At 36.2% G+C, this 16644-nt stretch overlaps 2 protein-coding genes across 2 annotated transcripts; both read right to left on the bottom strand.

The window, feature by feature from the left end:
• Positions 1-1442: 1442 nt before the first annotated feature.
• LOC127875399 (uncharacterized protein K02A2.6-like) lies at positions 1443-2282 on the bottom strand. The gene has a single exon (XM_052420453.1). The coding sequence runs from the start codon at positions 2280-2282 to the stop codon at positions 1443-1445; it is 840 nt and encodes a 279-aa protein (XP_052276413.1).
• Positions 2283-3037: 755 nt separating this feature from the next.
• LOC127875411 (uncharacterized) lies at positions 3038-3397 on the bottom strand. Its single transcript, XM_052420471.1, has one exon. The coding sequence runs from the start codon at positions 3395-3397 to the stop codon at positions 3038-3040; it is 360 nt and encodes a 119-aa protein (XP_052276431.1).
• Positions 3398-16644: the final 13247 nt, after the last annotated feature.

A 16644-nucleotide genomic window follows, 5' to 3' on the forward strand; every position in this document is an offset into this window, starting at 1 on the left:
GTGATGAGTCTGGAGACCTTCATGAGGCATCAACATTAATGATAGAAAGACGAGTACGGGAATGTGCACTAGAACTACAAGATACAGTTCTTTTAGCTAAAGTGCTGATGACCTAATATCACAGGAGGCGAATATCATAACACTTGCTTGATAAATCTTTATAACTGGACACAAAAACATGTTCCTAAAACCGAGGAGGAACGTCAGAAATCGGTCGTTCATGGACTCGTTTTTGCCGAATTGGTAAAATATATTGATTCATCACGATCTAAAACTGATGCCGTCCCGGGGGCCGTTTCTAAGAACAACGTGCGTTCAAAAAGCATACGTGTAATAACTCTGAACTCGTCGGTGGGTAACTCACAACTGGCTTTATTCATAGATTCACATATATATAAACCTCAATACAAGTAACTCATGACTGCATGCTTTAACAAGACAATACGAGTTGTGTCCCTTACATTACAATACTACATGACATCCCATTTTCTTTCTTGTTTTTTTTTAAATTATAAACACATGATACATCAACTACTCTATCGTTACATATGCGAATAGGTTTATGAAAGAAAGCAAATAACATAACCTGTAGTAACACATTATAAACTGTTCTTTTTATAAAAGCATAGTGGGAATTTCTTTTAAACCTCTGAGTGTTAAATAATAATTGAAAATAGAATATTCCCTATGAATAAAATGCACTTTAAGTAATGAAGAACTTCTTTTAAATTAAATATGCAATTCAACTTCATAAAATCAAATTAACAATAAACAACATGTAAGACAAAATTATTCACTAAAATACATGTTTGCTAACTTTCCAAAAAATTGTCTCTGTTATCTCGGATCCAAGTTTGTTCAGGACAAAATGACAAATGCCAGATACAGTAAATGTCGGGTTTCAGCTGGGATATGATAACAAACTGGGTTTACACCCAAAACAAACTAGAAAGTAGATACACCCAAAGATAATTAAGTATTGGATTTTTGTGAAAATTTCATGAACATTTTGTTGTTTGGAGAAAAATCAAAGCGCTGAAGGCACTGAATCTTTAAACAATGACCAAGAGTTTGATATGATAAAATTAAATGTGTACAAACTGTTCCTTACTCGTTATGATAGTACAGTTTCAAGAACATTATGCATTTACTACCACAATACATCTTACTCATACAAATACCAATATTACCGAATGATAGTTATTAAACAGTTTATTGATAAGTTTATTTTGCACTACAATAAGGCAGTCATATGACACATGTTTTGCGCTTCACATCTTACACATAGTCATTTAACCGTATCGGTTTGTGAACTTCTCTTCCTGACCTCGTTTTATTTCTAACAGTGTCTTTTACACTATCTTTCCCCGGTATGTCTCGAGTATCGCTCGATCTCGCACTAGCACTGTTTTCGTGATTTGGAGTGGTTGATGGTTGTTCTGCTACCGTCTCTGTTGGCGCTGTGGGTGCCGGTATGTACACGTCATTGTTTGTGGTGATAATGTGTGGTTTTCCTTTGTTTTCATTAGCATGTCCGTGTTTCGGCGATATTCGCACCCCGATTCGCCTGCCTTAACGATATGTGATCGCGGGTATTCGGACGGTTTCACATACTCTGCCGGTTTCCAGCCAGATGGGGTTTTAATTCTTACTGCGTCCCCTGGCTGAAGATTGTCCTTGCTCTTCGCGTGTTGGTCGTAGTAGAATTTTTGCTTTTCACGAAATTCTAACAACTTCGGTGCGACATTTTCACTGGTTGTTTCTGGTTGTCGCAATGTTTGTTTCATAGGTATAAGTGTTTTTGCGCGTCGACCCATCAAACGTTGCATCGGTGATCCGATGTTATCGCGTGGTGTGTTTCTTAGTTCTAACAGGGCTAAGTAGATGTCGTCCCCTGTTTCGCTACTCTTTTTAATTAGATTTTTCACGGTTTGTACAGCCTTTTCAGCAAGGCCGTTTGTTTGTTGGTGCAAAGGCGACGACTTAATATGGATGATGCCATATTTTTCGATGAATTCTCGGAATTCAGCACTGGTGAACTGTGGACCGTTGTCCGAGATGATTGAGTCCATGATTCCATAACGAGCCACGTTTTGCTTGATGTGTTTTAAGATGGTGCTCGTTCGAGTGTCTCTTTGCAATGGTGCTTCTTCAATGAAGTTGGAGAAGTAGTCTACAATGATTAGGTAATTGTAACCCTCTAGTTTGCATAAGTCCATTCCAACTTTGCTCCAGGGTAGCTCAGGTACTGGTTGAATGATCATTGGCTCCTTTTGGCTCATCTTGCGATGCATTAAACACGCACTTCACTTGCCAACAAGATCTTCAATTTGTTTGTTCATGCCAGGCTAAAATACTAACTCTCTCGCTCTCTTATACAGTTCACTACCCCTAAATGCGACGTATGTATCGCTTTCAACGTTTCTGTTCTCATTTCTTTCGGGATACACACGCGTTCCTCTCGGTACAGAACTCCATTGTAGATTGATATTTCATCGCGGTAATCCCAAAATGGAACGGCTTCAACTGGAACTTCGCACTTCGTTTCTGGCCATCCTCGAATGATAACCTTTGCCAGTACTTGGAATTGTTCATCCGCTTGTGTTACGCGTGCAATTTCGTCATGGTTTGAACACGACAGCGTGTCGAGCTTCAAAACCATCAACTCTTCATCGATAGTTTTCTCATCTTGATTTTCAAACGGTAATCTGCTGAGGCAGTCTGCTAGACCCATGTCCTTGCCGCTTTTGTACACGAGGTTAAAGTCATACGGTTGAAGCTTCAAAATCATTCGTTGAATCCTTAGCGGAGCTTCATGTATTACTTTCTTAAGAATCGACTCCAACGGTTTTTGATCAGATTCCACTAGGAAAGTATCTCGGCCATAAAGCAGTTTGTGGAATTTTTCACAGCCATATACAACAGCTAGCATTTCTTTATCGATCTGAGCGTACCGTTGCTCTGTCGGTGTGAGCGCACGTGACGCATATGCCTCAACACGGTCCTGTTGGATTATCTCGGCTCCCAGGCCTCTCATTCATGCGGCGTCTACTGTGAGTGTGACAGGTTTTTTCAAGTCGTAGTACTGAAGTACTTTTGTTGAAACATTAGCTTCTTTTATTTTATTGAACGCGCGTTTCGCTTCGTCACCCCAGCTCCACGTTTCTAGCCTTTTCATATCGCGCAGTGGTGCATTCAACTCACTGAGATTTGGGATGAACTTAGACACATACGATAACATGCCTAACACAGTTTCCAGCTCACTGAAGCTTTCTGGCTCTCTCATGTCTGCTATCGCCTTCACTCTTTGATCTGTCGGTTTAATTCCGTCTCCAGTCAGTTTGTGACCTACATAGTCCACTTCCGGCTTGGCAAACATACACTTTTTCTTATTCATCTTCAGATTAATTCAACGTGCCTTTTGAAGCACCGTTTCCAAACGCCTGTTATGTTCTTCAAGTGTTCTACCATGAATCAAAATGTCGTCAACAATTATTTCTACCCCGTCAATGTTACCAAAGTTCTGTTCCATGGACCGTTGGAACACTTCACTCGAACACTTCCCGCCCATCGGCATCCGATGGTATCGGTACCTGCCGAACGGAGTATTAAACGCTGTGAGCTTCGAGCTCTCTTCAGTTAATTTTATTTGGTAATAACCCATATTCGCGTCTAGCGTTGTAAAGTATTTACTCCCATTCAATCTTGTGGCAACATCATCAAAACTGTTTATTGGATAATGTTCTCTTCGGATTGCACGGTTTAAATCTGTGGGGTCAATGCATATTCGCACTCTTCCGTTTTTCTTCCTTACGCACACCCAACTACTGAACCATTGCGTAGGTTCTGTTACTTTAGCAATAATGTTGCATTTCTCTAAGTGTTTTAGTTCAGCTTGCAATTGTTCACGAATCGCGACTGGAACCGGTCTTGGTTCATGAACTACTGGTTCTATTGACTTATCGATTTTAATCTCGTACTCGCCCGGTATACACCCAAAGGACGTCACTATATTTCTCAATGATAGATTCTGTTTCAAGTCTTGCGGTGTGTATTCCCATGATCAGCCAAAAATCAACTAAATCATCCCTTCCAAGCAAGTTTATGCCTCTTGGAGTGTTCATAATCTGGAAATTAACCGAACGCTTGATATTTTTATGCTCGCACAGCAATGTAATCATTCCTTCACTGCTGGCCCATTGACACCGCTAATAATAACATCACTCCTTGTGATTGGTGCAACCTTTTCAAATAGCTTCGCTGTTCCATATGACATGACACTGCACATTGCGCCACTGTCGATTTCAAATTTTACCGTTTAACACCCTATTTTCAAGTTAGCGGACCATTCATGATTATCTTCACTCGATGTTGCGATAAATACGTCGTTCACATCTGCCTGTTCAAACTGGTTAAACATTTCCTCGACCTGGTCTTCCTGGGCTTCTGTGTAGTTGACACGTCGTTGACTTCCTTGGCCCCGATATCCACGGTGAATTCCCCGATCACTTCCGCGATGACGCAGTCTACGTCCATAGCCACGTGCCCCTCTGTGTGATATCCCCTTTTGTTGATGCGATGCTCCACAGACTGCAGGACATAATTTGGATGCCTTGAAATGGCCAAACTCATCGCAATTGTCACACTGTTTTTGATAGGCGGGACATTTCCTTACTTCATGTTTTCTGCAACACTTGGCACAGTATTTTTGTTGCTTATGAGGGTTTTGATGCGTTTTAGCGATGTTTACGTGAGGGCTTTCGCCCAGTGATTTGATGTGAGATGTGGTCAATTCTATTTGCCTACAAACCTGCACGACACATTCGATGGTAAGTTGTGTAACCGGTATCTCCATTAGCTTTTCACTACACTTTGTGTCATTCACGCCATTAATGATCATGTCACATATTAACCCTTCTTTTTGTTCCCCATATTGACAGTGTTCGGCCTTTCTTTTTAATTCCGAAATGTAATCCATTATTGACAGGTTACCACGCTTTGTGTTGAGGAACTCTTGTCTTTTAATGTTACGGTAATTATGCAATCCGAAATGTCTGTCAAATTTTGTGAAAACTGTTTCTAGATGGTATTTATCCTCGGCTGGCACTGTCGCGATTATAGCATCCTGATTGGCAACAACTTCCGGCGACCACGCGAACGAATCGTAAATTTTTACGCACTCTCTCCCCATGTTGGCAAGTAGGACACCAACCTTTTTTTTTCCAGGCTTGTCGTCCAGACCTAGCGCGTCCAAATGAATTTGGAAGTCCCGTTTGTAGTCTCCCCAACTTGATGCACCTTCCGACGGGTTAAATTCCGGTAATGGCCTGATTCCCTTTGAAGCCATTTCGCTGTTGTATAAAATGAACCTTTAACAACAGATTTGCAACGTACGATTGTCATGCAATCGCCTGATTGCGCCGATTTTTAATAGATTTATGACACCATGCAGATTTGAGTTCTCTCTTTACCACATACGAATATCCGTCGGATGACGCAAGCTTCGGCTTTCCTCGCTGTGTTCCACTACCGACAATCTTGAAGGTGACTGGAGCAGTGGGTACGATGTCCGTCACTGTGGCGTCATGTAGCGACTGCTCCATTTCTTCCGATGGGATTTATGAAAATATTGTCACTGAACAAAGATGTAAAAAAAACATCATAAAATAAAAATTATTACTTTTCAGAATATGCCTGCAATAGACGTATATAAGGTCAGGTATAAGGCAAAAAAACGCTGAACGATGGCTATCAAACAATGCCGAACCTTAATTCATATTATGAATTGATTTCATTTATATTACCATATATAATATAACATTTTATTTTGTTAGGGCGAGTCGTTATATATGTGGGGCGAGTCGTTATACATGTGGGGCGAGTCTTTATAAAAAGTGGGGCGAGTCGTTATGGGGCGAGTCGTTAAGGGGGCGAGTCGTTACATTACCATTCCGCTTTTAGGGCTTCGTTTTATAATTGATTAAATGCCCCTCTTGCACTTTCGCTCGCTTATGAACAATAACAATATCTACACCACTTATAATTATAATCAAATTAATGTATGTGTTATTATCTTTGAAATATAATTTACCAAAATCTTACAATCACAAAGAATAGGAAAGAATATTAATTGTTTTGTTTTGTTGGATTGCCAGTTTTTAGTCTTCCGACCACGTTTACTCTGATGTATTAATATTATTAATTCGTATTTTTATACAGAGGAAATTATATTGATGAAAATACATTTATTGGTACTAAATATATTATTTTTGCACTATTATTTAAAAGTTTTAATGTTTATTTCGGATTTTTGTATCGTTTTATTGACTAAACAAACGACATGTATACATGTTTTACGTTACTGTAACCAGTGTTTTTGCCAACCAGCCAGTGCGCATGCGCGGAAAATCCCGAATGTAAACAATAACATTCAACTGGTCTATACTGTCTAACTCCCCTTGCGGGTATTATTGACAGGTGCGCAGTCAGTGCAAGATAAAAGTGTTAAAAGTGAATAAGTGAGAAAGTTAAAAGTATGTTCGATTAATCATGCACGGTGAAGTGATTTAAGGTTAATGCTGATAAAAACATGTCTCTCGGAGTTCAAGGAGCAGAAGGGGAAAGCAGGGACCGCTTAAACCCTTCAAGATCAGGATGTAATACTGTAGTACCAGGGAGGTTGTTCCACATCACAATAGCACATGGGAAAAATGAAAACTTATAATAATTTGCAGTGGTATGGATCTGTCTAAAAGAGAGGGGGTGCATGTGACGAGTGAATCTGGTGGGTCGCTCGATATATGATGACAGCGGCACGGCTACTAAACCTTGAACAATTTTGAAAAAGATTATTAATTAAGTGTCATTTCGTCTGTCTTGTAGGGTCTGCCAACCAAGTTGCTGTTGCATGGAGGTGACACTGTCATATGGAGAATAATTATGCTTGACCCAGCGGACTGCTCGACGCTGTACTTTTTCAATTTGTTGTATATTTTGTAAAGTGTGAGGACTCCAAACGGAAGAAGCATATTCAACCTGTGGTCTAACTATTGTCTTGTATGCCAGCTGGCGAATGTTGGAATTTCTTGTCTGTATGTTCCTGCGTAGAAAACCAAGAGATTTATTAGCGTTATTTGTAATTCTATTTATATGGGTGTTCCAGGAAAGGTCTTTTGAGATGTCCACACCTGCAAGTATTATGCATTGTCAACAGTTTCTAGTATTTGTCCATGGAGTCTGTAATTAAAAGAGAATTTTGATTTATTTCTGGTTATGTTTAAAACTTGGCATTTACTTGGGTTGAACTCCATGTCCCAAAGATGTTCCCATTTCATACGTTTATCTAGATCTTCTTGTAGAGTATGGCAGTCATGCATTTTGTTGATTGTTAGATAAACGGCAGTGTCATCTGCAAATAAGCGAACTTGAGAAGTAATAGATTTAGGTAAGTCATTTATATAAAGAAAAAGTAACGGACCAAGCACAGACCCTTGTGGTACCCCAGATGTCACTGGTACCTCGGATGATAATTCTCCATCTAGAGCAACACGTTGAGTACGACCTATAAGGAATTATTTGATCCATGAGAGAGTATCTTTATCCGCACCATGTTCCTGTAATTTGAAAAGCAGTTTAAGATGGTTCACTTTGTCGAACGCTTTACTGAAATCAAGCAATATTAGATCAGTTTGTTGTCCAGATGACATATTTCGTGTGTATATGATTGTCACTTTATTGTTGATTGGCACATTTACAGTTTAAGCAGGTCAGCGTCGAGATCCATTTCTTTGGAAAGAATATCATGCATTTATCGTTTTGTCCAAAACTGCGTAAAATATACTTTACTGTAGAGACTGTTGGATACAACCAGTCGACAGATTCTCTCAGTCGAGTTAGATTTGTCGGCTCTGATACTTATTTGGTTAGATTGGTCTTTGTCGGCTCTGATACTACTTAAAAGTTCCCTGGGTACTCTTTAGTATACTACAATATACCCTGGGTACACAAAATATACTAAAACGACCCAGGAATACTTTGGCTAAATCTGCCGTTGTTGACTCTATTTTCAAATAAATTATTTTTATGTTTATATTCTGTGAAAGGGTCTCAGCGATGAAATTAATTATTATCGAAACTCATACTCAAAAAAGCTTGCTGAGTAAGGTTTTGTTCAAAGAGGATTTTGTTTGGTATTCAGAAGTGCGTTTTATGACAGATTTTAGGCGGAATAAATCTCTGGTACAGTCTTAATATTGGCCAAGTGCATTTTAGTGCACATGTATTTAGTATTTTTCGTACCCAGGGTACATTGTAGTGTACTTAAGAGTACCTCAGGTACTTTAAAGAAGTACCGGGCCAACAATGACCAGTCAAGCCCCAGTTGTTTAGGCGCTGCAATGATTATCTGGAAGTAAAGGTCAAGGCTCACACACTTGGCTAACTCGGCAATGGTTATTGTTGAAAAATGTATCCACAAACACTTAATTAATATTACTTTTAATTGTCTAATACATTCTCCAAATACTGTCACCGGTAATTACTTTTTTTGAATCCTACAGAATAATAACAACTTAAACTTAAGTCATCTGAATATTCTTAATGGCTAATTTTAAGGAAGGTTTGAAAAGTTTTGACTGTTGAAGTAAATTTACTGAAAACATGTATTGAAGTGTACCAAATATGTCATTTTATACAAAACCTGTAAAAACACTAGGACTTTTAAACCAATGAGATTTGTTTTTGGTAAGTTACACATGTAAAATGCATACAGTTTTATTTTTTATTATCAGATTTCATCTGTAATCAAAATTGATATCATATTAATGGCAAAACCTTGTGGTTTCTGTATGCTTTACAATCATTTTTCTTAGTTTTTAGTTTTTAAACAAAGGACATTTAGAACACAAACCATGGAGACAATATAAAATCAATTCATTTTGTTTTATTTATGGTATCATCAACATTCAAAATCTTTTATTTTATTATTATAAATGAAGTTGCCATGAAAAAGTTGTCAAATTTTAATCAAGGTAATTGTTAATCTTTTCTGTCTAAAATATTTAATTACTAATTTTAAGATTATTTTTTTGTTTCCTATTAACCATATGGACACATTAAATGCATTTGGATTGATTTGTTCAAATAAAATGTGTTATGTCATCAGAAGTTATTTTTAATTAGAACCTTTTTTCTTAATAGGTTATCACACAGATTTACAAAAAACTATCAATAATCAATTTTATTTTCAACTATCTTTGAACACATTTCTTTAAACTCTATACTGTGTTTTTGTACATACAGTAATGTCCATTTATACCATTTAAAGTTCTATAATAACGCTGTAAACATTGCAAAACCCACTTTATTGTATCTTATATTGTGAAAAGCAATGCTGCAAATTTTCTCCTTTTTTTTTAACATTCACTTATTTTATACAATTTTTTGTTCGGAAATGTTATAATAAGATATACTGTCTTCATTATTATAAGTAAATGTATTTTTTAATGTTTTAAATGCATTAACTTGTACAAATAAATAAATAAGACATACAATAGACAATTTTTGTGTTGTGTAAAGCATTTACTACCATTGCAATCAAATGATTTAAACAATTCCATTTTTTTGTTTCTTCACTTTGAACACCATATTTACGCATAATATTAACATTAATTTATTTGTCAAAAACATAACTTATAAGACAATATAAATTCAAAAGAAGCTGTTTGTTTTGCGCTAAATAAAGCTTCTTGCGGACAAGTCTGGTAGCAGTGTATGTGTTCAAAAATCAATTGAAAAAAACTAATAGATTTGAACTGAAAAAAACAGATTTAACATATTCTCATAATTATGTATCTTTCCAAAACACATGAAAAACAATTGAATAACACAATTTGTACAGCTTTTTTTAGAAATTGTAACAGAAATTTAATTTCAAGTATATGGACACATAATTTTAATAGCATAAGTATAAGGAACTTGCAAGAAGAAATTGTGTCATCATGACATGATTCAACCTACAGTACACTATGATTCAAGTAAAATATAATTTCCTGAAAATAGGAACATTTAACAAGAGCACCGCCTTGCGGGTGCAGACCGCTCATCTATTTTCTTTTTAAAGGTGAAGGGACTCTCATTTTCAATCACAAAGGAGGGAGGGGTGGAGTGAAGAGGGGTGTATAGTGTGGGGGTGTGGAATTTATTACATTATCTTCCAAAAATGCGAAAAAAACGAAACAAAAATCGGGGCGTGGGGGGTGGGGGGGGGAGTGGGGGGATTCTTTGGTGCGATGGTTGGACGGTATTTCAAACATAAAATAATAAAAATAAATATTTGTGTTTTTTAACCGTTTAAAAACAAAATTGGGGGGTGGGGGGTATAGTGTGAGGGTGTGGTGATAATTTGTGAGATGATCTTAAAAAAAAAAAATTAGGGGGGGGGTTCGGGTGGGGGGAGGGAGGGGGTGGGGGGAGGGGGGATTCTTGGGTGCGATGGTTGATGGTATGTCAAACATAAAATAATAAAAATAAATATTTGTGTTTTTTTAACCGTTTCAAAAATAAAATATGGGGGTGGGTGGGTGGGTGGTGGGGGGTATAGTGTGAGGGCGTGGTGGTCATTTGTGAGATGATCTTAAAAAAAAAAATATTGGGGGGGGGAGGGCACGGGGGATGGTTTGGGTGGAGTCTTTTGTGGTATGTCAGGTAAGAGTAGTTTTGTCAAAGTATCAATCAAATCTAATCATAAATAAAGAAGTTATGGCAATTTTAGCAAAATTTAATAATTTAACCCTGAGAGTCAAGGTCATTCAAAGGTCAAGGTAAAATTCAACTTGCCAGGTACAGTAACCTCATGATAGCATGAAAGTATTTGAAGTTTGAAAGCAATAGCCTTGATACTTAAGAAGTAAAGTGGATTGAAACACAAAATTTAACCATATATGCAAAGTTACTAAGTCAAAAAAGGGCCATAATTCCGTAAAAATGACAACCAGAGTTATGCAACTTGTCCTTTTACTGTACCCTTATGATAGTTTGCGAGTGTTCCAAGTATGAAAGCAATATCTATGATACTTTAGGGGTAAAGTGGACCAAAACACATAACTTAATCAAATTTTCAATTTTCTAAGTATAAAGGGCCTATAATTCCGTCCAAATGCCAGTCAGAGTTACATAACTTTGCCTGCACAGCCCCCTTATGATAGTTAATAAGTGTTGCAAGTATGAAAGCAATAGCTTTGATACTGTAGGAATAAAGTGGACCTAAACACAAAACTTAACCAAATTTTCAATTTTCTAAGTATAAAAAGGGCACATAATTCTGTCAAAATGCCTGTCAGAGTTATATTTCTTTGCCTGCACAGTCCCCTCATGATAGTTAGTAAGTGTTGCAAGTTTGAAAGCAATAGCTTTGATACTTAAGGAATAAAATTGACCTAAACACAAAACTTAACCAAAATGTTCAATTTTCTAAGTATAAAAAGGGCACATAATTCAGTCAAAATGCACGCCAGAGTTATCTATCTTTGCCTGCCCAGTCCCCTCATGATAGTAAGTAAGTGTACCAAGTTTGAATGCAATAGCATTGATACTTTCTGAGAAAAGTGGACCTAAACGCAAAACTTAACCAAAATTTTCAATTTTCTAAGTATAAAAAGGGCACATAATTCTGTCAAAATGCACGCCAGAGTTATCTAACTTTTCCTGCCCAGTCCCCTCATGATAGTAAGTAAGTGTACCAAGTTTGAATGCAATAGCATTGATACTTTCTGAGAAAAGTGGACCTAAACGCAAAACTTAACCGGACGCCGACGCCAATGCCAACGCCGACGCCAAGGTGATGACAATAGCTCATAATTTTTTTTCAAAAAATAGATGAGCTAAAAATGGTTTGCTTTCTCCCTGTGTTTTGTTCATATGTACACTTAGTCAGATGTGTAGAACTGTTTCATGAATTTAAATCGATGCATTAGTTTCCATTAGTGAATGGCATTATGTATAATTATATTATGAGTGACTAACCTTTTTCACAAATATTTCAGTCATGTTGGTAAAGCATGTAAAGTGATTCAGGTTATGTAAGTGCCCGATTGTCATACCAATGACCCCATACCAATGACCCAGGATAGATCCCAATTTCTCACATTTTGTATTTAAAACTAACCACAACTGGTATATATTTTAGCAATCCATGCATTTTTAAAATATTGAACAAAAAATATAATATGTGTAGCAGCATACTTTATGATTATTGCAAATGCCAATTGTCTCAAATGAAATGAAGCATTCATGGACAATGTTGTCGCTAATTTATCACAGACAAAAAAGATTCTCATTTTAAATGAATTTATGAGTAAAAATCTGTTGTGTTTTTTTTTAATATTTGGCGCACACGTATAATTATAAACATGGTAAAAACATGATGTTGATTGTTATAAAACTATCTAGAAATGCGACAAGTGAATACATGTTACAGAGACCTTTGTTAATACAAATAAACTTCTAAAACCATACTGTATCCTCTATTCCTATAACTTCGTGCAGCCCTATAAGATCGTGTACTTTTTTATGACGTAAACTTCTAAGCAACATTCGAACGCACGTGCCCGAAAACTGTTCACTTTTGTAACGCGAGAATTTCCACAGCCGATAAGACAACAATAGTTAGGAAAAAACAATAAATAAGATATAAATTGTCCGTTTTTCTGACCTCGATTCAAAGAAATAGCCTAAACAGTGTCTAAAATCTGCACATACCAGACGGCTATGTTTGTCAATGTTTTGATTGTAAAATGTTGTAAGATTAGAGTAGTTTCCCTTGGAGGTCCGTCTCGAATTTGTATTGTGCTCTCTGTACTTTGCATTACAATACGATTAAAGTATGCTGTGTATGCGAAAAATTTTAGCCCCAACTAATGACACGAGACCATATGTTAAGATTGTGACCGGCCTATTGCGAGAAATATTCTCACTGCGTCAATTTGGGATTTTGTCACAAAACAACTGTCATTAGAAGGAATGACAGCTTTTCATGCCCCCATTGTGAATATAATTTTATTTAGCTATTTTCCGTTAGTAAATACACTTTATCTAGACCTCTGAATACAGTTATCTCAGTTCATATTTCGCTTTTATGAAGACCAGTTTTGTTTAAACCATTCTTTTCAATACAGTTTATTCACGAAATTAATCTAAAACAACACATATTTAAAACAAATAAACACATATTCACAAAAACATATATCGGGTATTATAAACACATCCCAAGGCCTCGCTGTGACGTCATCAAAATCGGTGCACGATCTTATAGGGTAATTCTGTGTGACGCAGACTATGATGTACATGAATGTTTAAAGGTACGTAACTCCATTATTATTATCTGTCAACCAACATTTTTCACTCGTTACTTGTTAAACAAAAGATAAATCATAAAGTATATATCAAATTTAGTTATTGTCTAATGATTTTTCATGAAAGATATGCCTGTGAAGTTTATGGTGCACGAACTTATAGGTTTAGAGGCTACTGTACATTCCAAATTATTAATCAGTAAATAAAATTATAAAAATACTACCTTCTTTACAGAGGACATGGCTGATGTTCTTCTCATGATAGGACATTCAATTTGTAATTCAGTGACGCACTAAACATAATCAAAAATACCCTTCCAGTAAATTGAATTCCTGTCAGGAAACTCCTTGATTATGTTTCTGTAAATTCAGATGTGTAAGCTACAATACACATGCCTGTCTTCTCAGTATTAATACTATTATCCATCCATGTTTTCCAGTTTGCTCCATCAATTCCAGTTTGAAATATAGATCTATCTGACAAACCTTTCGTATCAGATTTTGTTCAGTAAGAATCATCTCTTCTGTTTTAAGAAAGAGCATATCCAGCACAAAAAGAATGGCCACACTTAATTTTTAAAGAATCCAGAGACAGCACTTTGTTTACATTTGACCTTGTTTTCTCGTCGCAATTTCGCAAACAAGGGAAAGAACTGTGCTCTTTATAAGGTACTTCTTAAGGATAAATGTATAAATATTTAATCTACCGAAAGTTTGTTAGAGAAAGCAAATGAAATCAACTTAATGAATTTCTTCAAATGTTTTCTATAAGGTCCGCGCAATCACAAGACTTCTGTTTAGAGATTATTCTAGCATAGCAACTAAGATTTACCCTACGTTCGGTTTATAGAAACGCACTTACGCATTCAGAAAATCATACGTAACTTTATACGTACGTAAATTTTCGTCCGTAAAGTTACGCATTGTACCACAAACGGCCCCAGATGTTTTGCGATTAAAAACGGCCATACGTCGTCACCATACGCAGACGAGTTCAATATTTTAAGTATATAAATACAACAGGATTACAAATAAATTTTGACAAAATTGACAGAGTTAGAGTTTTGATCAATCCAAGTTTGTGGTAGCCAAGTATTTGATCAATGTTTTATGACAAATTGGAATACAAAGATGGTTTCATGCCTATCAAAAAAGATGCCCTTCATCTATAGTGACTAATATCTTAATTCATATTTGCTTTACCATACGTATTTTGTTTCCTTATTGAGCTACCCGCTCGTACGCAAAAAAATGGGAGAGAGAAATACCAAATGAGCCGAAAGAGGGCAACCATATCAAGCGCTCCAGGAAAATTGACCTCAGTTCCTGCTCTAACTACCGAGGGATAACGCTGTTGCCCATCCCAAGAAATATGTTTAATGGCAACCTGCTGAACGGAATAAAAGAGGCTGTAGACCCGCAACTCCATGACCAATAATCCGACCGGCTTCCGAAAGTTTAGATAGTTTACGCATCAGATCGCACCCCTGAGAGAGAAAGTTGCTGAAGCGTTCCCCCCCCCCCCCCCCACCACCACCAACTTTGTCGCATCACTGTCGGGTCACACTTCAGGGTACCGGGAGAGTTTTAGACACAGCAAAGTCAATAGTATTTTAGATAACTTTAATGTTATCCTCAGTGCCAGTAGCTTAAAAAATTACGGGCCAGTAAAGGTAACAGTGTATTAAATTAAAACTGAAATAAAATAATCAATTTTGAAAGAAATGTTATAATCAAACATATGTAAATAATTTGAGCATAACAATTCGTTAATAATTAACACCTATAGTTAAGTGTTAACAATTAAGTAACCTAAATAGCTTGTTCCAAAAATAACGGCGGTAAGCTTAACTGGCCGTGAACGTTTTAAGCAACCAGGTTCTGATTTTTAAAGAATTGCCCTGACTTTTGACAAAATTGATAAGAAACATGTGTTGTTGTTTTCTGCACAGAGGTTTTAAACAGGTTCGCACCACATGTAATATATTTTATACCGATCGGTCCTTGTTGAAGTGTTCAAACTTATATTCCAATTTATATTTTGTTCTCAATATGTTTTCTTCTGAATTTTGAAAAGCATCTAGATTCTGGAAATTATCAATGAAATAAACAAAAATTAATAAAATGAGTATATACTTTGACAGGAGGGATTTCTCTTCACAGAGGGGATGTAAATGGCAATGTTAATGAAGACAAGAGAAACCGAGCTTTCTCCAACGGTATTAAGGGATTGGAAAAATCACAAGGAAATTGTGTGGTGTACAAGATGGAGACTTATACTTTTGTTCCGTATAGCTAGCACTACGTCCTTAAATGCGATTACATTTGTAGTTAACAAAAATTAAAAGACCTAACTTCAATTTGTTCCTGATCGTTCTGTTTTAACTTGTTTTATCCCAATCCCTTAAGACTTTTTATCTATGTGTTGTTGTTTTGTTAGACGCATTAGACGTCTCCACTATCATATTCAAATTGCCTCTTGTAAATTGTTATCCTCTTAAAAAGAATTAAATGATATCCAATCATAGACTTAGACATCACGGCGCAAACACTTGGTCTATTTTATGCAGACTACAAATACACATTGATTTGATATTAAAACAGCACAAGATAATGTAGGTGTTTTTTGTGAATTGACATTAAAGCCACAGTCTTTAGATTTAAAAAAATCTTTATTAATGTATATCTAACCGACCTAATACCCCGAAATCGTACTGAATTATGTTACTATCTATAAAATAAAATAATAATATGCAGATATAACCAACTAAAATATAAAAAACGCACTTGCATCGGTAAAATTATAACGAATCTGTAACCTGTTTATGGTAAATGTATGATGCTTTTGGAGTAATGCGACATTTGGAATAGGCACATGTTTTTGTGATCTAAAAATCGGACGTTTATCGTTCGCTTGATGTCACATATTTTTTAAGTCTGAGTTCAAAATTACATTACATGATAAATTAATTTTTTCATTAAGTGTTTCTAATGAACATTGAATCAACCAAAATTATAAAAACAACAACACCCCAAATTTGTTATCAGTAAAATAATAACGATTCGCTTAAACTTAATATTGTTGTTTGTATACACCAAACAAACTCGGATATAATTTATTTAAATAATTAAATGTATATCGAACACACGAAGTAGATGTAAGTAAAATAAACGCGTGTGTATGAAATAAGAACTTTTGCATTGAATATATTTTCGGTGAAGTGGGGCTTTAAATATTAGTCGTGTACGAGTTACAACTTCCATCTGGATCAGAAAATCGTATAATTGCGTACGT

This window comes from Dreissena polymorpha, chromosome 3 (genome assembly GCF_020536995.1).
Source record: "Dreissena polymorpha isolate Duluth1 chromosome 3, UMN_Dpol_1.0, whole genome shotgun sequence".
NCBI classification, from domain to species: Eukaryota; Metazoa; Mollusca; class Bivalvia; order Myida; family Dreissenidae; genus Dreissena; species Dreissena polymorpha.

What these genes read in the sequence shown, in the direction of transcription:
- LOC127875399 (XM_052420453.1), bottom strand. Translation starts at nt 2,282, where the DNA reads ATGAGCCAAAAGGAGCCAATGATCATTCAACCAGTACCTGAGCTACCC.
- LOC127875411 (XM_052420471.1), bottom strand. Translation starts at nt 3,397, where the DNA reads ATGAATAAGAAAAAGTGTATGTTTGCCAAGCCGGAAGTGGACTATGTA.